The sequence below is a fragment of the Patagioenas fasciata genome, chromosome 2 (assembly GCF_037038585.1).
Source record: "Patagioenas fasciata isolate bPatFas1 chromosome 2, bPatFas1.hap1, whole genome shotgun sequence".
Taxonomy (NCBI): domain Eukaryota; kingdom Metazoa; phylum Chordata; class Aves; order Columbiformes; family Columbidae; genus Patagioenas; species Patagioenas fasciata.
The window spans coordinates 62,482,898-62,509,687 of NC_092521.1; the positions used below are offsets into that span (position 1 = coordinate 62,482,898).

Here is a 26,790-nt window from a genome sequence, read left to right on the forward strand (position 1 = left end):
AATAAGCTCTTCAGCACTTGTTATTTTTAATAGCAATCCTTTTCTCTCCTTGCAGCCTTTGTGTGCATGTGGCAATGTATGCTCAAGTAAAATACCCTCTGAAATACAGGCGTGATTTTCTTTTTTCTTTAGAGAACCATAATTACTAAAAAAAAATTCAAATTTGGTGATGTATTTCAGATGGATCAAGCGAGCATTTTTGTAAAATATGCGCTTAAATTTAATTGATTTAAGTGATACAGAACCTTTAGCAAGGGAACAGGCATTGTTAATTCTAGGTTTGAAGTTAAATAAAATTTAAGCTGTGACAAGTGCAGTATCTAGAAAATAAGTGCCTGTGAAATATGCCGAAGTTCTTAGAAATACTATTCAGTGCTAATAACAGTAAATATCATTTTTCATACAACCCATATGTGACATTGGTTTCAGAAGAAATAAGTGTATGGAATGCAGATTTTGAAATTCTATTAGGCTTCATATAATTATAGTACATAAAGAAAAGAGGTATAAAGTTGACATTACATTATCTGAGCTCTTCTAGGAACTTAGACATGTGCGTGGTTGGGAAAGTGAAAAAAAGACTTAGAAAAATCATGCCGCACTTATAGCCTGGCCAGTTTCTCACAGAGATCAGGTGTACTGTTTTTACATGAAATAAAAACATTTGTTTATTTTTCCTGAACAGATTCTTCCCCATTTTCCAAAGATCTGTGCTATAGCTTGAAACTGCAGGTTAAAAGTTCCTCCAAAGCTGTTTGTGGGAAGCCCAGGCCTCCTTAGCTTCTTTGACAAGGGTGTTGACGATTTAAGGTCTCCAGCCTGCCCTGAGAGATCACTTATATCGAACAGCAGATGAAAAGCCAGTGCAGATGTAATTTATCGTCGGCGTTTCCTTCTAAAGAATAATTGTGGAGACTTGGCTAGATCAATAATATGGATTTTTGTTGTTAGGTCTTGTAGTCTGCACCATAATGAGAGATAGGGGACAGTGGCTGTTTTCTAATAGAAAATAAAGGATTGGTTTCCGTGTCTTTCTACATTTGAATGCAAAATGGCACACTTGAAACTAATTCAAGTTGTTAAGAAAAGGACCATTTTCTATTGCATTTCTGCTATCATATAAACATGGCAAGTTAGATCAGCCCCCTGTACAGCAAGTGAAATATTGCCTTTACATTTTCCTAAAAGTTAAAAAGTCACAAATTCTGAAGTTGGAATGATAAAATTGTTAAACATATCCAGAAGAATGTAAAATACATCTATATATCAATACATGCCCATAACATCAAATGAAATATTATGTCTAGATAGGAGGGATTCTACCCACATCAAACTTCAGGGCTGCAAAATTCTGTGCAATTGAACTTAAAGTCACAGGTGATGACGTTTTCTCTGTGTTTTCGTATTTGTGCACAGAGCACCATACATACACAAATAAGGTATTGAATTCATTAATATGCCTGAAAATGAATGTCACAGAAAATCTGATGCATCACCACCTTTCCTGGGCTTAAAAAACAGGGGCGAAATCTCTAGTTTTGTGTTTTCAGATCCAAAGTCCCACTGAATCCCTCCAAAGCCCATCCTGTGTGAGACCTCCCAGATCCGACCTAGAGGAGAGTGGAATATTTAACTGGCAAATAATTTTCTAGGGCGGATCAATTTCCCTATTTTAAAGCTGTTGGTTGGTTTTGAATCATTTCTCTGTGGCTCAAAAAGCTGTTCCAAAGGCCCAAATATAAACCACCCAGTAAATCCATACGCTTGCAAAGATGCCGTGGGTACTCTGTGTCCTCATTAGTGTATGGAGCTGCAGGCCGTACTGAAGTCTGCTCCTAGATGTTAAACACAACCTGAGCTAATTTATGACAATATATAGATGATGAGCAATTTCTTGGTAGGCATGGTACAGCATTTAACTTGAAAGTGTGAATTTTATGCTAGGGTGTTAGCCATTGCAGCTAGTTAGAAAGATTTATACTTTAAATTGATTAATTAATTAAATTAATATTTAATTATAATTAAGGATTAGGTGTAGTACTTCTATTCCTTTTCTTTGATATTTTAATGAATTTAAGTGTTACATGCTGAAGATCCTTATTAAAAAAAAAAAAAGGAAAAGATATTATGCAGAAATATCCATGTAACAATCATGTATAACCTCAGCAATAATATGACTGACAAAGGTTTTTGCAGTAAAATTCATATTTTGTTACATCATTTAGCACATATGAATTCTTTATGTGATCATTAGGATGGGTTTCCACTCTGGTTTTTCTGTTTGTTGTTGTTTGGTTTTTGTTTTGATTTTGTCATTGCGTTTTCTTAATTCAATTATAATTAGATTGCTAGAACTGACTCCTAAAAGGAGGTACTGAAATTATTTCACACCTTAGGTTCTGTCTTGGGATGCTCTCATAAATGGACCAAATTTTTTAAAATCTGCTTTTTGTGACCAAATTTGGGTGTAGAAAATAAAAATAGGCTGTTTGCTTTATTCTAAAATGGAGATTAATATGTGCCAACGGCATTTCCTAGCCTAGCTAACCTGGTGGAGGTTAATCAACATTTTCATGGTCCTATTTTTTAGTGGTGGTTTTCAGGCTGCCTTGGACACTTGGTAGGAATTGCTTTCCTCCTTGCAGCGCAGGGCCTGGGAGTTCCTGCCTGTGGGGAACTGAGGTTCCCCTGGGACCCCCATGGAGCCCATGGTAGGAGGGGCAGCTGGTCCCTGTGGAGCTCCCTGCGGAGCTCCCGCTCACGAGATGGTCTCTCGCTTCTACATTAATGGCATCCGAAGTTAAACCGAGACTCCGCGCTTTTCCAGAAAGTCTGCGGATCAGCGTGCCTGGTTATGTGGGAATAAACAATGTGGAGGTTTCCATCCCTCTGTCTTCATGGGAGGACTTGGTAATTTGACATCTGACCTCTTAACCCAGCCGTCTTTTGTAGAAACTGGATTTCCTTCCCCACAGGGAAGAATTCGAAGGAAACTGTTAGTTTCAATGAATTCAGCATCATTGCCCCACCAGCCCCCTTTCTGCTATGTTACTGCAAAATAAGGCAATTTGGCTTCAAATGACTAATGCAATTCTTTAAAAAAAAAAAAGAAAAATTAAAATTTTGGTATTTTCTGAGGTTATTGAGTGTAGATCTGAGGTCAGCGCTATTGATATATAATGACCTTCCTTGTGGCCTTGATGGGCTGAGATTGCTATTCATGTTAGTACGTACTGAGTAAAAGTATTGCTGTGAAATGTATTTATAGACAACAGGGCAAAATCCTAACTTCTATTAAAAACAAACAAACAAAAAACTAAAAAGAGAACATTTGCACACTTTTAATGGGTATTGAGCTTGCCAAAATCTTTCTAATTGGTCCAGAGGTTTGGAATGAAGAATTATCAAATTATCATTTGAAGACGAACAATAGAAGTTCTGCTCCAATTTCAGTAGCAATCCCCAGACTTATTTTCTTTATGTCATGAAAACTTTAGAAACATAACCAGTGCTGAATTGCCACTGGTATCGAATAACGTGGCTTTTATTGTTGACTGGCTCTTCTGTATATTCAAGTGAATAATTAAATACTTACTAATAAATAGAAGGTAACTAAAGATGACTGTGATCTAGTCTGTTGAAAATTTCTCAGTACCCTTAATTTGTTAGTAAATTCAATATATTTTATTTAAGCAGAATCATATATACAGTATATTAACTTTTTTCCAGGCAATCTTTACTCAGCACAGAAAGGCCAGATGTATGGGAATTGTAAAAAATCAGGATATGCATAAAAACTGTTCAAGTGCATAAAGCAGCCCCATCTGGAAGACATCTAACAGAAATGAAGTTGTACAAAACCATTCCATTGATAATAAAGCTAATTTTTATGGGTCTGACAAGTATGTAATTATGTTCAGTGGTGCTTTTCAGATTTTATCACAGTCAATAAACCGCAGTGGTAATTTCATTCCCATTTGACATATTTACATGGAAACATTTGATTGGAGGAATTAGTAACCCTGAAAGCCTTGATAGATATGTTTTAATGATCTGTGACCTCCGCAGTCCCTCATCTGTTTATTGTTGCAACAGGCGAGAAGTCGTTCCTCTGTGACCTCTGTGGCTTTGCCGGCGGGACACGTCATGCCCTCACCAAGCACCGGCGGCAGCACACAGGTCAGTAAAGCTGTCTTTGCTCTCTGCTGTGTTTTCTCCGGCGAGGGAAGTCCCTCCACGCCGGGGAGGAACGCAAGTCAAATAGAACGTTTCAGCACAAATAACGCGTCGGCTCATTGTTTGCTTGGCTTTTTTTCTCGTTTTTTTGTAAAATCGGTGTGCCCAAGGTCTGCATCGAATCTGTTAGCTGGGAGTTTGAATAATTGCTCGGGGGGAGGCTGGGGGGTGATTTTTGGTGTTTTTTTCTGAAGGAAGTCCAATTCTAAATACTGGATTTCTTCTTTAAATGAATGCTAAGTCTACTATTTTTGTATTCCAAGGCCCAAATAGATTACCTACTGTGAAGATTTTGCAAGAGTCTGCTAGATTTGTCCCTGGGTGAAAATTAGAGACTACATATAGATTAATCCATTATTTTGGACTGAGACATGGTTGAAAGCTAGTGTTGTTTCAGTTGCCCTCTTGTAATTTTAAGATAGTTTGTAATTAATAGGTACAACTTTAAGAGTTACCACATGGTCAGCATGTAAAGCAGGATTTCTCGCCCAGAATTAGTAAAGCTTTCCTACCACCTGCTTATAAAAAATTAATATCGGATAAAATCAAATTGGTTCTTAGTTTCAGAAGAACAGAAAAACTGTAAGCATTAAACATTTATTAATACATTTTACCTTAATTGTGCTTTTTAGTAGTTCCTTGTATGTGTTTGATTATTTGAATAGATTTTGTTCAAACAGACGCAGAAGTGTTGCTGCTTAAGCCACTGTAGTTTTTGTTTTACGGACTACCATGAGGGTAATGTAACATCAGCAGGAGTTGCTGTGTGAGTTAAGTGACCATTGTCTAATGTACAGTGGAAAGAAATGGCTAACAAATGAGAAGCTGCAGTTGTTACGTCATGAATTTTCCATGGATTTTGTAAAGGAAGCTCAGTGGGAGATTTTATTATGTCCCTAAGTAAACTAATCTGGATTCAGGACATACACCATCTAAGTGCGTAATTTCCTGAAGAGCAGCTACTCTCTTTCTTGAGAGCCTGAAGCCATTCTTCCCACCCTGTTTTCAGTTTATTAAAGCAAACGCATTTGGAGGAGAGTCTAATGCTTTCAAAACTGTAGAGTTTTCAGTGCCAGTCAGACAATATCGTGAAGTGGGTAAGCTCTAAAAAAAAATAAATTAAAAAAATGCGGGGCCAAATTTTACTTGCAAGTCTAGCTAGTAATGATACTTCCAGAATTTTTCTTCTGATAATGAGGAAAATACACTTTGTGAGAGTACTGCCACATTTATTAAATATAATAAGCTCTCTCTTAGAGTTACACTCTCTGAATGAAAACAGGAGCAATTTCAACTACTGGAATGGAAGTTGTGTGCTGCAGTTTTATCTGTTTCCATTTTTCTGAAGCTTTGAAGGATTGTCACTTGTTGGCTGAAGTTCACATGTGGGCTAAACATGAAAATTATATTTTTTTTTTCCTTTAGCAGAAATAAATCATTGATATCAATAGGATGGGAACTACCTTTTGTTTGTTATTGGCCTGCCATGTGGCACAGTGGGATCATGCATATGTCTAGGACTCATAGTCAGTGCAGCCATACAAATGGTAAACAAACATTTCAGAAGAGAAAAGTGGAAGAAATGCATCTTCTTGTCTTTACCTATTATGTGAGTACAGATCTGGTTTCTCAGAAATGTAAGCCCTTCTAATGGGTTATATGTTAATTTTTTGTATCATTAGGCCACAAGCTGATAGAAAAGAATATTTCCTGGTTTATGGTCAAAATAAGGCTGAAAATATGGTGTGTTCCCGGTGAAAAACTGTTCATGTTTTCCATGGCATTTTGCCCTTCGCTTGCCAGTCTGGTAGAGACTTTTGTGCTATGATCACAGGGATTCACGGGTTATAGATCATGAAGCTTGCATCTAGCAGGCATAACTTTATATTTTATGTCAGGACTGGAGGCTCGTTATTACTTTGCTATTAACTTTATACTATACAGGACAGCATCTCAGAGGCAGAAGGATCTATCTTTTTGGCATTTATCTGCCTCTGTGGCACAAACAATCAGAGATGATTCTTTAGCAGAAAAATTATCTGTAACTTCTGTTTGTTTCAAGGAGAATGACACAATCCACCTTTGCCTGCATTGTTGCACTTACGTGGCTCTCCTTGTATTTTTATCCAGTGCACAACTTCATCTCAGTCCTTAGCTGCACGCACTCCTCTTTGTACCTGTATTTTCCTTTCTGTCTCCCCAGTTGGCACAATTTTCCCAGAGCAGAATGCCAAAGCAAATTACAATCAGTTCTGAAAGGGATAGGTATCAAAAATAGTCTAAATGGCTTAAATAATTCCCTACTGTAATACAAGCTGTCTAGGGGGCTGACACAGAACATCTTCCAATCCAAGATTTACTTCTATCACCTGTCAGAGACCCTTGATTCAAGGGCAAATGAGCAAATCCTCACATGTAGTTGAGGAGTCTTAACCGGCTTAACAAGCCTCCTCTCGTCCCAGCTTCAAGGCCTGAGGTGTCCTGACACCCCAGAGAAATGTTCAGCTGCTGATAGATATTTGACACAAGAGAGGGCTGTCGGCAGGACCAGCCACTTAGACTTTTGATGCTCTTGATTCTGAGATTTCTTACTCTGCTCTGCTCTTGTTAGCTGAGATTATTTTTATGTAACTGGAGAAATAGCTTTACCTTGTGAAAGATGCATTTTCTTCGAAAATATTACAGGGAGTATAAAGTATAACATGGTGTCAATAAGGCTGGCAAAATCTGGCCCTTGGTCACCCGTGGAGCAAGCTGTAGGGACTAGTTTGGTACATAGGATGTTGTCCCTGGAAGATACGGTTTTGTTTTTTAAAGGAAAAGAAGTACAGGAATGTTATTAAACTGAAAGAAAAAGGCCTTAGTTTTAAGACTTCAAAAAATGTTTGTACTTAATTTATTTGCAAACATATGCATTTGCATACAGATTTCCTTGTTAGAGGCTTTCTCGACTGTAAAGTAGAACTGAGAAGTAGAAAAAAATAATTTGACCTATCAAAAGATCCCTGGTGTTTCACCAGTTGATGTTTTTATTCTCTGTTAAATATGTTATCTCCTTAATGACTGACCTGGTCCTGTTAGAACCACACACTTCAAACACAGAATAAGCTAAGTCTTTAGCTGATTTAATCCTGCTGTAATGTTTTATGATCTGAATGCATCTTTATATAGTCTGCAAGAATCAGTCTATGGAATTGTACAAGATTTTCACTGGCTTTTTAAATATCAGTGGCCTGACCTTTGATTTTTTTTTGAACTGAAGCAGTGGCAACTTCAAAAGTGGTCCAGAGTTTGACCAGCATTCACACCGTAAAGAATACTTACATCTCTATCGAATGCTTCACAATGGACACTTGTGGTGGCCTAGGCTGTGAGCAGAAACTGCCTAAAGAAACTTAGACCATTTGCAATACCAGCTGATGCTATGTGGTAAATAAAGGAGAGCTTGCAGTGCTGCAAGAACAGCTATACTGTAGTTCTGTTCCTCAACGTGACCAGAAGGAAAATTTTTCATCTTTTGAGTCATCCTGAAACAATTTTTTTAATTCATGTTTTGCCTGAGTAAGAAAATCTGCCAGAAGATAGGAAGACAAAATTCTGAGTTTTAGTATTGGCTGAATTTAGAATTAGTTGGATTTCACAAAGAGTTTAAGCTATTATCTGAATTTTGTAAGCAAGAGCAAATAAACTCTAAATCAGCTACCAAAAGCACACGCACACACATGGAAGAAAAGTATAATATCAATATTATTTAAATATTTTGCCTTAATCATGATCAAGTAGGAAATTGCAGAAGAGAGAAAAAATATCAAGGGTAATTATTTCTGACTTGAAAACATGAAAGCAGTTTATTCTTTAAATTTTTTTTAATGTTCTTGTTGTTATTGTTCTACTCTCCTCTTTTATTTGTCTAGTTTTTGATACCACTCTAGTTTTCTTATATATGTTTCCCAGTAAACTGCCATTTAGTGTTGTAGTAGCTGGCCCACTCCAGCAGTGCTGATCGGTCCCTGTCTGTATTCTCTTGCGTGAAATTCCCTTTTTACTGTTGGTCAGTAGTCCTGCAAATCGCAAAAACCCCATCCTTTGATTCTTGTGTGTTGGTTGTGGTGGAATCTTCCAGGGGATCATAGAAGTACGTTACAATAGTAGAGCGTTATAGGGTAAGTACACACGTAGTGGACACAGCAGTTCTATGAGAGTCACCCTGAACGTATGGGACTGCTTAAAGAAGATTGTGTCTTTGTTCAGATATTTTCATGAATTTTTGAAGATGGTAGCTTATCTCATACAGATCACTGTTTGTGTGATTGCTTCTGCTCACTCGTTTCAATCTTGCGCTTTTCGAGACATTTATAGGTCAATGTAATAAAGAAAGAAAATTTAATAATGTATGTGTTTTTATCCAGATGAGTGACTCACTTTGTGTTTCTGTTTCTCATGTGAACTGCTCTTTGACTTTAATGTGTAGTTACACTACTCGGCATTGTATTTAATGTATAATGTAGCCTCTTCCCTTCAACTTCTCCACCACAGCTTAAAAAAATCATAATGTTGAATACCACGGAAAATGTAGCACAGTAAGAAAACTTACTTGTTCTTTTTCAGGAAGAGGTAAGATGAAATTAGGGGAGGATCTGTATTGTTTTTCCTTTACCATTTATGCCAACGTTTGCAGCACAGTGTGGAACTTGATTATAGCAAACCTTTGGCCAGAACTGACACCAAAAACCTGGGTATCATAAAACTTTCTCTCTGCTTAAGAGAAACTGTCCAGTGAAACAGTTTTCCTCCCAGTTCTGAGCATACAAATGTCAATCTTTTTTGCTATGGAAGAGCAACCCTATGGTATCTGCAGGTTTTCTCTTAAGGAAAAGAAGTCAAGGATGAACTTGGTTTTATATGTCTTATATGTAAAAACTTGAACACACTAAAAGTAAACAGAATTTACTTCAATATACTTCAGGCTTCATTAGCAAGCCTGTAAGTGCCTCTCCAGGGAACAGCCTCAACAAACACGAGAAATAGCTGGAGATAAGAAGAATCCTGTAACATGCAAGAAGATGGCTGTGTTTTGTGGTCTGCTCATTCCTTAGGTCAAATGAAACTTATAGGAATCTTTTTGTGCTGCATGCACAACACATCATGTGAAGGGCAAACAGGATTGGAAGCAATCATTTCCTATTGAAACAACCCAAGTAAGATTTCTTCCATCTTACTAAGATTCTGATTAATCGCACAAGACTTGTGAATTGATGGCACCATTTGATTTTTATTTTTTTACTTCATTTATGTGAAAGCTGGATACTCAGTAGCACATTCATATAAATGCTGTATATAATCTATAGGTAGAAAGTGTCTTGGATCATCATGATTATAAATAAAAAAATCACTTTGCCATCCACAAATCAACAATGTACTGTGTTATTTCTTTTTTCCTTTAAAAACTACACGTTAAGTACATAACTGCACAGAGAAATTTATGATTGCAGTAAGGTATTCTCTATGTCCTAAAAAGCTCATCATAAAAGACAGAGAACTCGAAAGAGGTGATATCAGAGAAAAGAGGAAGAAAAAGAAAGGTGTGATTTGGGAGAGACTGGAAGCTAAGATAGATGCTAAAAGAAGTCAGTACAGAATTTGGAGAGGCAAGAGGAAAAAGAAAGCCTTAGTCTGTTAAGCCTTAAGCTAAATAACTGCTTTTGTACAGACCGGTGCTCCTCGTGATCTGACCTTTTTTTATTGGGTGCTTTCCCAAACTTTCATTGTTGGAGCTGAAATTTTCCGTGTCAGGTCGTTTAACTGATGCACTTCAGAAGTTCCGAAAAAGCGAAACCTTTTCTTCTTTTGTGATCCTGTGGTTAGGATACATAGCTTTTTAAAAGTGCTTGTGGTACAAACGAAATAAAAAACCCCAGACATAGTGGGTCCTTGATCTTGGATTGTCCTTCCTTTTTTCCCTCCACAGAGCTTGTGACCATTGGGGTATTTTGGGGCACATATCCTTCTTTTTTTATGAGGTTTCTTACTGATAAAGTTAGAGACAGTGAGGCATAGATGAGTCTTCTATAATCATAAGGTCTGTGGGGTTGTGTTTTTGTTTGGTTTTGTTTTGGTGTTTGCTTGTTTTTGTTTGTTGTGGTTTGGGTTTTGTGTTTTGTTTGTTTATATTTTACCTTTAATCTTTAAATACGTAGTGTTTGTCCTAACACGTTTTTTGCTACATTATTTTACAGTTATTACAGTGTTGCTTAAAAAATACTGTCGATATACTCTTCAACACTCCCCAACCCGAAGAAATACCTAGTCTTGTTTTAGATTTTTTCGGCTATACTTTTCAACCTGCTTAATTTTCCATAGAGACAGATACTTTTTCCCCTTTGCAGCTGCTAAGAGTTACAGGCCGTGCTAGGCCGCCTTTTTTCCTCCCAGTTTAGTTGGCTTTTGTTGTGTGGTACTGCTGTGATGTATTTTCTGTCAGGCGAGATTTACACATAGTCCACTTGACAGGAGCAGTTAGCCACAAGGATTTTCTAAGGAGAAACTTCCTGGAGCAGCAGGCGAGGATTATAATTTTTCTTTTGGTCACGATGGGATTTGTGAGCCCTCCTGGCTTCCACGGAACCCGGCTGGTCTGTCAGCCCCTCCAGCCTTTCCCCAGCACAGCAACAGACCTTTATCTGTTCCACTGTTCCGTCCTCTCCTGAATGGCAAACTAAAAAATCACTTTTCAGGTCAAATCTCCTTTTCTACAACAGGGCGAGCTGGCAAGGTTCTACTGCACTTTAAATGAAAGCAGTTAAAATAAGTATGTATGTTATCTAAAATACCTGTGGCTTTACTACTTAGGCTTGAAAATGTTGCTATCTTCTGTAATACTAGAAGATAAAATAAATCAGGCACAGGAAATCTTCGGTTCAAGAGCAGGTTATGTTGCTAGGGAGTCGATGGCCTCCCAAAGAGTTTAATTGAAGCAACAGCCAGTACTATTCCAGCTGCTAGGAGAGTCGGCTTCTCCAGAGCAAAGAGTCAGTGTCTGACAAGAAAACCCCGTTTGGGGCAGGAAAGACATATTTTCTAGCAGTCTCAATTTGTCCAGCATAGAGGCTTCTGCATTGTGTCCTGCCCCTTCACCTTTCCTTGTCCCATGAAACAATAAATGAAAAATAGTGTCTGCTATTCTTTCCAGCAGCTGCTAAAAGCAATTTTTCCCGCTCTTTATGAAACTTTCAGAAGCTGCCCTGTTGTCCCTCCATACAACGGTGCAAGATTTTCAGGCCTGAGGACCTTGCTTTTCTTCTTCCCTTGGGAGGCAAAAAACCCCAGCCATCTTCAGGAATGGAAAATGCAGATTTTTCTTTCTTCTCAGAATTCTGGCAGAATCCCTTTGGAAGTCTTCAGTGTCTCATGCTTTAAGCAGGCTTGAAATATCTAGCTTGGAGACATGGCCTGTTTCACTAGTGATGTGTCTTCTGCTGGTGGTGTGTCTCCTGTCAGTCTGAAAAACTGCAAATTGTACCTGCTAAGAGGCTTAGGGTTCAATTTTGAAACTGCCTATTTTAGAGCTCTGAATAGTGTACAAGATAGGTGTCTATCCCTAGCAGTTTTGTTCGGACTTCTTAAGTTAGGGATGTTAAATCCTTATGTAGTCTTTAGGATAAATACTTCCAAAGGCTGGCACAATGTAGTCACAATCACCTACTTAGGAGCTGTCTTTTGTCTTCTGTGTACAATGCCCCCCACACCCCTTTTCCTCCCTAAATGGCAATTACATGTGCCTGGAAGCCGCACAGAATAATTCTGGAGCGACTAGTTGGAAAAATGGGATGCAGGTGTCTTTGCTAAGTGTCACAGTATGCATATCTACTGTGAGATTTTGCCTTAGTGTCTTCTAAGGGGTGGACCCCTCCACTGGAAGGAAAAGTACTTTTTTCCACATTATAATTTATAAGCTAGAGACTTTCATCTTTCTTAAATTAGTAGTCCTCTAAAAATATTCAGTGCAGTTGCACAATTCAACAGAGATTAAATTTTACTCTTATGAAAATATTCTTGTCCTAGTCTAGGTTTGGTGTTGTTTTTTGTTTTTTTTTTCCTTTTCATAAGCCTTTCAACTCCTTCTGCTGTTTAGAAAAGATTCACAAGGCCAGAAGGACAGCAGGCAGGAGAGGAGGAATAGAGCATTGAGTTCTGGGTCTTATTCTCAGTCCTGGTTTATGTTTATTATTTAATGGATAGGACAAAAAATCGCAAACCAAAGGCTCTTTCCTCCTGGAGATGTTCATTTCTGAGCAGGCACTGAATACAAGCTTCAGACCAATTTCTCACCTTCTGTCTCCAACAGTATTGCTTTCAGGGCTATTCATGGGTCCAACTTCAACAGAAGGTGTAGGGTGAGAGGAGCGCCTGTCACTTGGTGATAATATTTTTATGAAATAAGGCCCAGTAACACAGTTACCCTGTGTCAGTGCAGTTCTTTCAGCTCCTTTTTGCTGCTGCGTAACACCATATGGGAAGTCAGCTGAAGTGTATATGTTATAGTGAGAACAGTATTTTGCAATTAATGCATTGTATTTGGAAGCTTGCTTTGTATTTGTGGTTGTTTATGTATACATGGACTAAAATCTGTCTCAAGAGATTTGACATAAATTTAGACTTATCTTCCTTTTCTGTTGATGAAAACTGATAATGCATATCATCTCTTGTCACCTTCTAGGAGAGAAACCATTCAAATGTGACGAGTGTAACTTCGCATCCACAACACAATCGCATCTGACACGTCATAAGCGTGTCCATACTGGAGAAAAGCCTTACAGATGTCCCTGGTGTGACTACAGGTAATGAGTCATTAACTAAAGCATGATGAGAGAAGGGTTAAGGTGATCAGGCGAGGTTCATTTGAAGTCACCAATAAAAATATATTGCCATTAAAACACCATCAGGGCAGCAGTAATTGCATATTAAATTAGGAGCTAAATTTAAAAACTTAGTTTTCAGTATTTAGGTATTACTTTATAAAGAAAAACAAATGATGAGAAACCTTTTAGTGGTAAGACTGCAGTGCTAATGTTGAGTGTTTGTTTCACAGCTGCTCTAGTGTCTGTTAGAATTCTCCATGGTGAGGCTGCTTATCTGCATCGCCTTTTCAAATCAGTTGCAGTTCTGAAATTTTTCTCGGTTGGTTTGCAACCATTTCACCAAGAAAAGAAAAGTCTCCTTAGCAGCCTAAATACTCACCAGACACTTATTAGAATGGGAAGCAACTGGAGCCAGTTAAAGTGCTGCAGAATCTTGTTTTCCTTCTTGCCAGCCAGGGTGGTGTGATGACAGTTGGATGTAGGGTTGGTTGCACGGCAAATTCTCCTGTGTTGCACTACTAAAACGCGTCCTGTTTGGGCAGTAGATTAAATTCTCAACAATTACATGAAAGGACAGCTAAGATTACTTGTGCTCATCCCATGTGTCTTATGTTCATTATAGACTACTTATTAAATGATCTCACATTGCTTCTTAAATTTTTCTTTTCTTGAACATAATTTTTCTACACTCTTGATCACCGTTAATACTATGTAGTGAGGTGGCTAATCTATATGTACTATAAAGGAATCCACAGAAGTTGTTAATGAGTAATTTGCAAGAGTTGGTGTTCAAAAACTTTTTAAAAACTCAGTATTATATTTGATGAATGGCATATGATTCTGTGATTAGACATATCTGCTATGATGCATGCATGAAAGAGGAGAAAGTTAAACATTTGATTATACCGCTATAACACTTTTTATTTTCTTTTAATGCTGAGCACACAACTGTAATGTTCTTTTAGTGTAAGTTTGAATATAGTTTCGTAAAACAGGATTACATAACAAAACCTCGCCACTCTCGTAATACCTGGTTTCACTAGAGTTATGAGCTGCTTTAGAGAAAGCTCATGTACAGAAAGCTCCTGCACAGAAAGCTCCTGCAGTTATCAAGCAGTTTCTGTAGAAAAATTTTTGTTGCATTGGTTTGTGCCTGTGGAGAAAATGTTCTGTGAACTCTTCTGTATTGAGCACCCATTAAATTAGCGCCTAGAACTGCAGAGAACTGAATTTAATAACTTTGAGGAGGCCTTCTGTTTCTGTGCTGCTGCCTTTTGGGTCCCCCTGTTTGTGGTGGGTTTTTTGGGGGTTGGTGGCAGGGAGGGGTTGTGTGTGTGTATTTTTATTGAAGTTTTAATAGAAGTGTTTCTGTCAGCTTCAGTAAGTCATCTAAGAAAGGGAGGTGGGTTTGCATTTGTCAGAGTGTTTGCATTAAGAAGTCTGTTGAGTGCAGTAAGAGCATCTAAGCAATAGCGTGACATGACGTGCTGCATTGGAGGTAAACAGAGTCCTGTCTGTGATACTGTGTGTTTGAGGAGGCTCAATCTTGGGGTCATCCGCTTTAATGAATCATCCCGATTGGAAGGAATAGATTTATTACAGAACTAGGTAACTAGAGGTGGGTTTGAGCTCCTTCCTTGAAGACCCTAGAGCCTGAGAGCACTGTAGACATGAATCGGTTTGCAGTTTGGGGTTTGTTACACGCACGCAATGAGTGGATACAGTTCCCTCGCTTGGTATGACAAATGCATAACTTTAATCCTCTGTTTAGTGAAGGCAGGAGATCATTTTCCTTTGCATGGACAGTATTCTCTATGGGAATGAAATTTCAAGGAATGACAGGTTACTTACTAGTATTTTATTATATTGGAGGTTATTAGAGAAGAAGCAAGCATAACTTATTTTATCAGGATTAACAAGAAATCTCTGAGCATCCCCTGCCTGTATCTTATTGAAAAATAAATGTTTCATGGTAATAGTTAGTTAGTTTCCATCCCTTGCAGGCCAATTTTGACCTAATCTTTGGAGACTGATCTCAACAGATACCAGCTGATGAAGCTTTGATTCTGCAGGAAATTTGTTCTGAGCTCAGCTGAAAAGCATCTGGCAGGGATGCAGGAGTCGGAGTGGTGCTGCTGCTGCGAGTTCAGGGAGGCACTCAGTGTAGCTGCAGAGGAGCCAGTACAACAGGGGGCTGCTCTCTTTATTAGCCCAGCAGTCCTGCTTGTGCCTGCCAGTTTCCACAGGCCTGGGATATTAGCCAGCCTTGTTGGCAAGTTTATTTTTCACTCCCTGTCCACCTCTCTCATTTTTCTTTTCCTCTCCTTCGTGTTAAAATATAATTTTAAGGGAATCACATGTTGCCTCCTTGTCAACTCACCCAGTACTGTGTCTTTTCATGGAAATGTATCAGCAACTCTGTCAATGTCTTTTACACTAGTTGTACAGATGATACTCTTGTCAGTGTCACCTACAGAAAACATAAAATCAAGATTTTAAAATCTGCTGACCTAGTAAAAAAATTCACCGTCATGTCTAGTGGTCAAGCTCTCACTGCAGTGCTTCAAGCCCTCGCACTCTTAAGTTCATCCAGACTGTTTCACATGTTTCTGTTTAGTGTTGCCTGGCAACTGCAGACACTTTAATGACCCTTGTAGTTTCAGCGAGGTGAATATTCCTCATTTTGTGTACAGATGTGGGGTATTGTTAGTGCTACCATAAAGTCCCCTTTCACCAACAGGTGAAGTGATCTCTCTATTCTATAAAGTAGCTTGAGACACTTGAATTAAAAGAGTATCTAAATAAAAGTATTTTAATTATTCCTGTTCAGCTCATCAGTGCTCAGAGGATTCTTAGAGATCGCTGATTTCAAGCTTTTCCAGTTCCTCAGGAGGAAATTGTGAACAATCATCTTGCAAAAACTCTTGCCAGTCTAGTGACTTAAAAGGCAAGCTAACCCTGGCTAGAAGTACAGAAAGAAACTAATCTGAATTTAGGAACTGTTATGAAAATCTGGATCACCTGTGGCTGGACAGGCACCTAGAACTCTTTGTTTTTTTGCTTAGCAGCAAAAACTGAAGTGAAATAGGCTGTAAGATACTATGGGAAAAAGATTGATTTTGGCTGCATGGAACAGAAAAGGGAATTTGTTCCCTATATAACGCACAGCATGAGAAATGATTTTTTTAGCTAGAAGACATGAATAGATGTGGTTTTCTGAAGTGAATAATAAAAACACTAGCATTTTTAGCTCACAAACTGTACATTCTCAATAGTATGTGTATTCCCAAAAAGAAAAAGGGAGATTCTGCTCTTTTAATTTTACCAAGTTGCTTTTAAAATCTGTGTTTACTGTTGGACTTAAATATTCTTGCAGAAATGTTACCTTCCATCTCTACTTTTTGTACTGTGACCACTTGATATTTATTTTTGTCTAAATTATTTGGATATTGATAACAAGGAAATAAACATCTGCTTTTCTATAGAGCAGCATGTGACTTCTAGTAATGATTATAATTTGAATTTTTTTTCAGTCTAGTTTTAAAAATCTGATTCCTTTTGAAGGAAAAAAAAATGTACCTTCATAAATATAAAAAATTGCCTGTTAAATGTTTTGGTTATAATTTTTCATATTTGTGTTTTCAACTTAGGTTTGCCCCATTTAGATAAAAATATGCACAATTTTCCTTTGCATTTACTTTTCCAAATCACACAGCGTGTCTCTCCATTCTTAAGTCAGTGTGTTTTGTCATACAAAAATATTCATTCACTCCTAATTAACGTTCAACTTAATTTTATAATGCAGAATTGGTCTCATAGGGCCTTAGAGCAGCATTATGCATGCAATGCTTATTTTATATTTCTTAGTCATTTAAAAAAGATGCATTATGTGGCCGAACTTTTCAGATTACACAATCCTAGAGCTATCCTGACAGCGACACTGCATTTGGGAATGGGCACAGTAGGTGGTGAAGAGCCATGTAACCTCCTGACACCGAACAGCACCTGGGAACTTCACCTGATTTCTGAATTTCTCACTGATACAGTCTGTGGCCGGACTTTCAAAATCTGCAACATGTTTAGGCACCTGAATTTAACATGATTTTAGAAGTGCTAAACTCCCATGAGTCGGATGATGTCAATGGAAGGTACAGATATACAGCATTTTCAAAGTCTGAACTGGTTTTGTGCATCTGTCTTAAGTAAAGAATTGGGAATCTCATCTAAGTCGTATCTCAGGCTTTAAATTCAACTTCCATTGGTACTGATTTTCCATGTAACTATCACAGCTACTCTGGCAAGTAATAATTTATGTTCATGGTGTGTGTGAGGAGGATGTTTCAGTACAGAGTGGATCTGGATTACATTGTTTTGTGGCAAGGGCACAAAAGGCAGAGCCCTGCTTTTCTCACAGTCAAATTTGTTGGAGTTCTGGGCTCAGGAGGAGCACTGGCATAGTTTTGTGATGCAGAAACAATATTGCTACAACTTGGACCGTGAGGGTGTGGGATGGGTATAATGTTAACACACTTTGCGCCGTCCGCGTGCTGTAATTAAACAAAATTACTCTTATTTCCCTGGGATTCCGCTGTATGGTTCATTTTGCATAGAGTACCTGTGGTGGTGAGGGGAAGGAGGGAACGGAGGGCAACATCCAGGGCATTGGTGATGGTTCACAGCCATAGATAAGAGGGTTTAGAAGCTGGATAAAACAAACAGTCAGACCAGCAAAACAGCATTCATTCTGTAAATCCACCTTCCTATAAAGTAGATGACTTGTGAAGGATGTCTTATAAGACTGAGAATAAATAGCATACATTTTTAATATAATTATGTAAACTAAAATAAATATTTTACATTTATTATGCATAATAAAATAATTAGACAACATTCTGTAAGGGATTATGGCATCTGAAGTTCCAACCGTAGAAGGATTCATTGCATATATTCAGCAGCAGCGGCAGCGTGACTTCGGGGAAGTGATTCCACAGGGGCTACTTTTCTTTTTTTGGACAGCATCCCTAGGGAGTTCCTATTTCCCTCTGACTTATAGTATCTGTTCATAGGTTGTAAAGACCAGTTTATAATACACTCCAGGATTTGTACCTAAGTCATAAGTAAGTGTTTCCTCTCTGTTTGTTTCGGTGAATTTAATAACCTTCTGTTGTCTTGGTATGAGTGCATCAGCTCTGCTCTGTTCCCTGGTTATTTCAAGGATAACTAGGCACTACTTTAAGTGCTGAGGTACCCATATGTATTTATTCATGGCAAAACTGAAAGGCTGTTGAGGCAACTTCTGCATAAAATGATGAAACAGTGTATTTATCATTAAAATGTTAACATTAATATGCTCTTTGTAACCAGTGAAATTTAATATGCATGTACAGGAAATAACTAGGTTACACAACTGTATGGAACATTAGGCTGATGAGGACTCCAAGTGGCAACCACCACTGCGCTATGGTAATACACTTTTTTATATATATCACAAATGCAGAATTAGGCAAAAAAAGTGCTTATACTTTGTGCTAATAAGCAATTGCGAAGGACAATAATGCGTGCGTGTAACAGAACAAACTGGGCCTTCAGGAAGCACTTAAGCTTCTGTTGTGATCAGCAGCAGGAGTTGAGGATTTCCAGTGCCTTGTGCTGGCAGACTTATAAACAAATGAAGATAGAAGTTTAGAGAGAAATTCCGTCGGTGCACGGGCATAGTTCCCAGATGCAAACTCCTCAAATATTATCCAGCCCTTAGTTTTTAATAAACATTCAGATAAAATATTTGGTAATATTTCTGTTTATCTGGAATAAAATATGCTATAACATTTAAGGCTGTAAAAGAAAAATAATCTGAAATAAAATTTAGATATAGCCGTAAAAGCAGTTTAATTTTTTCTGGTGAATACGTCATAGAAAACAATGGTTACTTTTATTACCTTTATGTTGTTTCTGTTGGTTAATGAAACTTTTTATATTCACCTAAGCTATAACAAATAGTTTATATGTTAAACACCGAATAAAGAATATGAAAATATGAAATGTGATAGTGCAAAATACAGATCAACTATCATGATAACCAAGGGACTTCAGATGTAGTTCCCAACATTTATAAATGTGTAGAACCAGAGAGCGCACAAATGTTGATATGGCCCTGGCTGGGAGACATGTGCACTGCTCTGCACTTTAGGAGAATCATGTTTGGCGCAGCATACAAAAGAACTTAAATTCCTTCTTTCAGAACTCTCCCTGTCCTCCCTGCCAGATACCAGTGTCACTGCATGGACTGCTTAAGAGAATGTGTGCTTATTAGAAAACAGGATTGTTACTTACAGAAAGACGCATATGTGCATGCACACAAATATATTGGTGTATGTAGACTTGCTGACTACGGTCCACAATGAAATTGCCCTGTTAAGAGGCTTTTGCACAGCATGCAATAGCATAGTCACTTTATCAAGTCCTTTGCTTTCTGTATTTTTAATTGTTGGCAGAGTAAACACACTCTACTTAGTTGAAGGGTAAAGCAGATTTCTATTTGTTTTAATGAATAATACTTAGGCCTTATGAAATCCATCAATAATTCTGTGTGCATTGGTAATCCAAGCTTCTCTCTTTTTTTTTTTTCTTTTTTTTTATTTATTTACTTATTCATTTCTGTTTTTCTATTTTTTTTCCTGTGGCCACTCTACGTAAGAGATATTAAAAATTGCCTTTTTAATTCAATGAACCTGTGGTTCTCATGCCAACACTGAACCACCAGATTTGGGACTTCAAGGATCCACACGAGTATCTATCTTCAAACCAGCGATGCAGTTACAAGCATTGATAATAATATTCTCCCCTAATTTTGGATTGAGTTTTGAAGAACAACTTTTAAGTGATGTATTTAAGCCTAAATTGCAAAATTACTCAGGACTGACTACTGGGTTTAATCCTACTGAGACATGCAGCTGTTTTGATATCAATGTGAACATTCCTGTGTAGTTTTAACTTCTGACAGCTGCTCTGTGCTGCAGCCTGTTGTGATCTCAGTTCAGTGCTCTATCAGTTTGTTCACACTTTAAGTTCTGCAAAAACGTTCTCAAGTTCCTGATTCCTTTTAGTAGTTACGGTCTCCTCTTGCTGTTCAATTCGGGCTTTTGTTCCTAAACTTTTCTTCTTACGCAGCCTCTGCCCTGCCATACCACTGCTCTTTTTTCTGAATCAGAGTCCAATACATTTAGCTCAAAACTCCAAGTATTTTGTGTTTAGAAAATATAAATAAGACCACTTCATGCAGTGGACAGATAAATGTAACTAATGTCTCCTATTATCACATTTTATCTTCTCCCTGTCTTCACACTACTTTTTCCCTATCACATGAAATCATCACTGTCTTATCTACTCATCATTTTTAGGGAGGATAAACATGATATAATAAATATACCTATATTTATGTTTAATATATAGCTAATTAATGTTTATAAATCTGGAACACCAGCATATATTTCAAACTAAAATAATCTTAAGTAGGTTGTATTTTGCTAGTAAATAAAATTTAAGTACTAAGCTCAAGATGAATGGCAAGGCTATGGTCTTAATATAGCTTTTAGTAACAAAAAAAGACTTGTCATTAACTGTTCTTACAGTGCTTCTGATAAAAACATACATTGAAGATCTTTTATGTCTACACATAAACTTTCATTTGTTGGAAGAATTTGATCTAAAAATAATCACTGGCGTCATGTCTTAATTAATATGACCCTTTTAGGTAAAAAGTAGTTTAAAAAAAACCCTAAAGCAACTATGTATGTTTTCTTTGCTCTTGCCTGTTAACACAGAATAGAACATAAGCATATTTGTTTCTTTTAACATTCCTTATTCCCCAATACAGTCATTATAAAAGGGCCAAAGCTATCTTTTGGGGGTAATCAAATCTACAAGGAATTATTATTATTATTGTTAACTACCTGAGCGGTAGTTAGCAATCTGAAAATATTTTGGTTGTGTTACAGACCTTTGAGATTAAATTATTAGTAGACACTAGCCTGTTGAGTTACGTGTGGTTTATTCTCCAGGCAATATGGCTATTACCATATAAAGAAGCTTCTCTATTAGTGCTACACTGCTTTGGAGACAGAGGCATCAGATATTTGGGAGCCTGAAGTTCCTGGGATGTTGCTTCACAGCCTCCAGATCCAAAGCTGCTGCTGAGGTTTGGGCAGGACAAGCCTTGGCAGGAGCCAGGAGAGCTGCTCTCAGGGTTTGCGTGTGCCTTGCGGCTTCCATACCCCCATCAGCTTTCCTTGCTCCTGAGCTGCTCGAAGAAGACAGTGCGTTCCCTGTAGGACAACGTGTCGTAGGAACGGGACGTTCGGTACACGACAGCTCACCTTCCCCAAAACCATTTTGCAGACTCTGTTGTACGGTACTGTGTTCTCATGAGTCATGGGTCAAGGGCGCATTTCACTTGAGGCTTTGCTTACAATGAGAAAGTTTGTGGAAGAGCCTGTTGTCCAAGTAACTTATTAATTGTTGCAACTACTTTGTTCTTAATTGGGATGGTGCTTGCAGTTTTTCTAGGCCTGTTTGGGTCTGAATAGCAGGTGTCGATATTGCCGAGACTTCTTAGGGTCTTGCTGTATAAAAGCCAGCACATAAAGCCCTCAGTTTTGTTACTGCGAGTCATGGAGTGCTCATCTGGTGTTATCACTAGTGCGGTTTTTTGTTTGGTTTGGGTTTTTTTGTTTGGTTGTTTTTGTTTTCTTTTTTGTTTTGTTTTCAAACACCACTTTAAAAGAATCTCAAAGATATTTGCACATGCCAGGTGGTGGTCACTTAGGATTTTAGTTTCCATTTTCCTTTCTGTCTCCTAAAAAACTTAAAAGTGATGTTAGCAGCATTCATTCCATTTGTTTATGATATTAGGTTTGTTTGTTTTAGCTTGTGTCCTTAACCTGTTGTGTACTTCGTGTACCTGAATTTTGTACTTTCATTTCTTTTTAAATGTGTTCTTTGATAACGGAAAAAAAATAATTAAGGAGAGAAAACAAAAACAAAACAAAGCAAAAATAAAACAGAATCCAAAATATATGTGAAAGACAATCATAGAACACCAGGTTGGAAGAGACCACGAGGATCATCTTGTCCAGCCTTTCTTGGCAAAAGCACAGTCTCGACAAGCTGGCCCAACACCCTGTCCAGCTGAATCTTAAACATGTCCAATGTTGGGGAGTCTACCACTTCCCTAGGGAAGTTATTCCAATGGCTGATTGTTCTCATCACAAAAAATGTCCTTCTGGTGTCCAGTCGGAATCTGCCCATGAGTATCTTGTATGTGTTAGCCCTCATCTTTTCCATTTAACTCCCTGTAAAAGTCCTCTCTGTGGCCACCCTTTAAATACTGGAACACAGTGATGAGGTCTCCCCTAAGCCTTCTTTTCTCAAAGCGGAACAAACCCAGTTCTCACAGCCTTCAGTCACGTGGCAGCTTCGCAGTCCTTTGATCAAAGGTAAAGAGGAGGTTGCAAAGTGACTCCCCAGATCTCCCTGGTGCTCCCAGGATCGGTAGCACAGCTGCAGGTTGCTCTGTATCTGTTGGCCAGCTGACCTCCAGTTCAGTTGTTGTTTGATTTTCCTTTCACTTAGGGAAACTGCCCAGCTCACTGTGACTGAGTCACCATCCCTGGAGGTGTTTAAAAGATGTGTAGATGAGGTTCTTAGGGACATGGTTTAGTGCCAGAGTTACGTTAATGGTTGGACTTGATCTTTTCCAACCAAAATGATTCTGTGATTCCTAGAATATAGGTCTGTACAAATATATGCGTGTTTTTAAATAATGCTTTGAAATTACTCTTCTTCTGATGTTGTTCAGCATTGCTTTTATTATTTTTAGTGATGCTATCATTTAAAAAACACACAACTAGAAACTCTGCAGTTCAGGATACTATAAAATTATTTGTGTTATAATCCTAGAAATACATCAAGTGGTTCTAGTGACATCATAAACTGCCTGAACATCGTCCTACCAGTTCATTGTGATATTACTGGTGCCCCTTATAATATAGTATTTATAGCTTTCTATTTGTAACTTCAGTGCACTCTCCTTCAATCCCTGTTCAAGATAATTATGGATTCACTCCAACAACTGTAGTTGAGGACATAATTTGTTCTGCTAGAAATCCCATGTGGAACATCTTCCCATACTGAGCTTGGTCAAAACATTTCTGATGAAATTTTACGTGCACAGTCTACAGGTCAGACAATATTTAAAATCATTCTGAAGTTGTAGAAGGTATTGTGATTATCAAAAAGAATTCTTAAGTTCGGAGAATTTTTCATGAGAAAAAGGTGGTATTGCGTACTTGGTTTTGTTAATGAGCTCTTGGTAAAACACACAGAACCATTTCCATTAGCAAATTTTGGAGATATCTGCTATGGGTATTTTAACACATAAAAAGCCACTAGTAAATTATTTTCTTTTCAGGAAAGAGATGTGTCTTTAGTTCAAAAAGGCATTTTTTATAAATCACTTGATGAGGATTGATTTTTAACCTGATGTCCCTAACTTATTCTGAGACTTGCACCAGCCCATCCATCCATCTTCTGTCAGTTTCTTTAATAACTTTTTAAGCTGTTGGCCAGTTTCAATCAAAACTGACACCCCCTAGCAGTTGCTGAGATAATTTAAGTTCCTGAATGTTTCCTGGAGGAAAAAGAGGAGGGGAGAGGGAGAGGGAGAGGGAGAGGGAGAGGGAGAGGGAGAGGGAGAGGAGAGGAGAGGAGAGGAGAGGAGAGGAGAGGAGAGGAGAGGAGAGGAGAGGAGAGGAGAGGAGAGGAGAGGAGAGGAGAGGAGAGGAGAGGAGAGGAGAGGAGAGGAGAGGAGAAATCAGTGAGGAGCAGGTAGGTGCAATTCAGCTCTCATGTATTCTTCTCTCTTACAACCAGACAGTGTGTTGTTCCAACCTCGCTGCCCAGCACAGCTGGTTTTTCTTGCCTGGATGGGGATATCTTGAAGGGCACGTTGGGAAGCTGCTGTTGCTACATTAGGAGATTTAGTGAACAGGGCAAGAATCCTTAGGAATCCCTGGTTCAGTTGGTCCGGTGTTTAGGCATCAGTGGTTTTGGGTCTCAAATTTACTGCAAGTAGTCAGGACAGGTAATTTTAAAAGTTAAAACTTGGAAAGTGTTCTTAAGGATAAAGAGAACACACCCAGCTATCTATATTTTTCTTTAGAAAAGAGATTATTTGGAAGAGATTTGTACCTCTAAAGTTGAGAGCACTGATGTTTCTTATTCAGTCAGTGAACAGGAAGAAGCTTCCCATTATGGGGAGATTATTCCACAAGCATTTTCTTTGGAATTTCTTCTGTTTTCTTTAGGCCATTTACTGATAAACTGTAACATAATGCATAAATGTATTTACATAAGGAAAAGAAGCAAAGTTTGAAGAAATACTAAGTTCGTTTTACTTGTTTTTAGTGATACTGAGCATCCACGAATTTTCATCTCGTATGGGGTCCAGTGGGTCTATACCTATTTGGAATTCAGCCTCTTCCTTTAGGTGACTAAATGTGACTTTCATCACATTTTAATTTGAATTTTAATTACTCTGCTTTTAAGATTTTGATCAGCACTAGTAAATTATAGCACAGTCATCTTATACAGTATTTAGCTGATTGATTTTTGTATGCTAAAATGTAGTAATCTTGAGGAGTAATAAAAATACTATCAAGTCGAAGAGAGGTTTCAAAGATGAAGGGATTTTCCTCAGTGCTGTTAAAGTCTGTGTTAGTCCAGAGTGGTGAAGACCTAAATCTGAGCCTTTGCAAGGGCAAAGCAGGTGGCTACTATCCATTCTATTGAAATAAATGCAGCAACATCAAGTCAGGCAATCAACCCAGTCCCGGCGGGTGAGCTTTTGGGAGCTGCTGTGTATTGCCTGGTGGTGGTGCAAGAGGTGAGAGACAAGTGTGTACAGTGCTGGATGATGCTGGCTCTTCTGGTGCTCTAGGTTGCAGAAGTGCATTCTGAAAGGCAAATACAGCATTAGTTTGTTCTAGCCGAGTTCTTGTCCACCCGCATCTGTTTCTGGCCTCCTTTGTGTTTGCATCTCTTTTCCCTCAAAACAGTAAAACACAATATCAAAACAATCTTTGTTTTCTTTTCCTACTCTGAAGTGCCCATTTTTAGTTTCGGTTCACCAGTAGCATGGCAGAAGCACTGTAACAGCAAGGATTATAACTAAGCCCCTCTCCATCTGAGCATCCCTTTGCTCCATAGCTCAGTTGAGAGTCAATGCTATTTGGCTGGGTAGTGAGTGCTGTCATGGGCTCGATACTATAAAACAAAGACAGTGGATAAAGTGCTGGCACCACTGATGTTAATCATATCACCTCCGTGTCCTCAGTGACGTGACGATTCTCCACCTGTCATGAAGTACTTGCTTTGTAAGAGAGAAATGGAAAACCAGGGAGTTGGCAGCACTTTCCGCAAGACTTTGTATCCTGGACAGTAAAAAAGTTAAACTAGGCAATCAGATTATGTGATCAAGTACCCAGGTAATTCTAGTTTCCACTCAGCTTTGCAGAGAGGATCCTGACCCCCTAAATCATGCCAAAAAAACCCAACCAAACAAACATCTAAACCCAAAAGCAACTACTCCTTTAAGAGTTTCTGTTTCAATTCCCTGTCTGCTGAATGAAATGAACTGAAATCACTGAGGCATGCTCAGAAGTCTGTGTACCTCTGCCTCAGGACTTATGGTACCCCTTTTAGGTGAACAGGCTCCTATTCCGGTATTCTTGGTGTGTGTTAGAGGCCTGAATATTAGACAAGGCAGGATTCATTTAATTAAGAATGGCAGTGCTGTCCACAGCCTGATTCTAATTATTGTTTAGGATTCTCATCTGAGAGGGCACAGAACCAGGATTTTGGGAGCCTGTTGTGTGGTTTTGGTAGGAAAGTTATATTGTGTAATGTAACTGAAAACAGGAGAACAATTCTGGAAACAGGAATTAGATCTACTTCTGGCTCCTGGAGGTTCCTCACTGTCCATTGACAGAGTTTCAAGAAGGAAGGGTATGTGCGGAATATCTTGTGCCAGCTAACACACTTTCCTGGGACCACAGAGAACGGGATTCAGCCCTCCTTAAGTTAAAAGCAGCCCAAAACTCAGGACTTCTACTTCCTAGAATAGGGCCTTAATTTCCAGAAAGCTAGGGATACCAGTGTTTCCTTTTCTGAGCAGATGAGAGCTCCTGATGTTTCATATTGACTACCTACAAGTTTTTTAGAAAAAATAGACAGCTAGTTTAAGCAAATCTGGAGACCTACAGTAGTTTTTTTTTCTTATCTCCACTAACTGTTTTGGGAATTTGAATGGTTATAGAGGGCAGACTAGGTTGCCTTCCAGTGCTGCTGTGCCCAACAGTGCAAACTAAACAAGACACCAACTTATTTCTACCCTGTCTTATTGATACCCTGTCTCTCAAACCTGTCAATACCCTTCTTGCTTATTTTCTGATTATCATACCTTTTTCAATGCTTAGATTGTAGTTTTTCTGAGGCCAAGACTGATTTTTCTGTTGTTCTTCAATGCAGAGGGTGGTGTAACACCATTCTGTTGTGCTGTCTTCTGAAGCCAATATTGTGGGCAGTGGGAACATACCAGCTTTCTTGGATCTGGTTTTTGCATCATAAAGAAAGGATTGCATTT

The 26,790-nt window shown here is 38.4% G+C and overlaps 1 protein-coding gene across 1 annotated transcript in view; it reads left to right on the forward strand.

Annotated features, from left to right (window-relative positions):
• Window positions 1-26,790, forward strand: part of ZNF407 (zinc finger protein 407) — a 347,047-nt gene that overhangs the window by 203,680 nt on the left and 116,577 nt on the right. Inside the window, exons 6-7 of the mRNA XM_071804301.1 lie at window positions 4,096-4,179; window positions 12,953-13,073. Coding sequence (XP_071660402.1) covers window positions 4,096-4,179; window positions 12,953-13,073 — 205 coding nt within the window. The remainder of the gene's footprint in view (window positions 1-4,095; window positions 4,180-12,952; window positions 13,074-26,790) is intronic.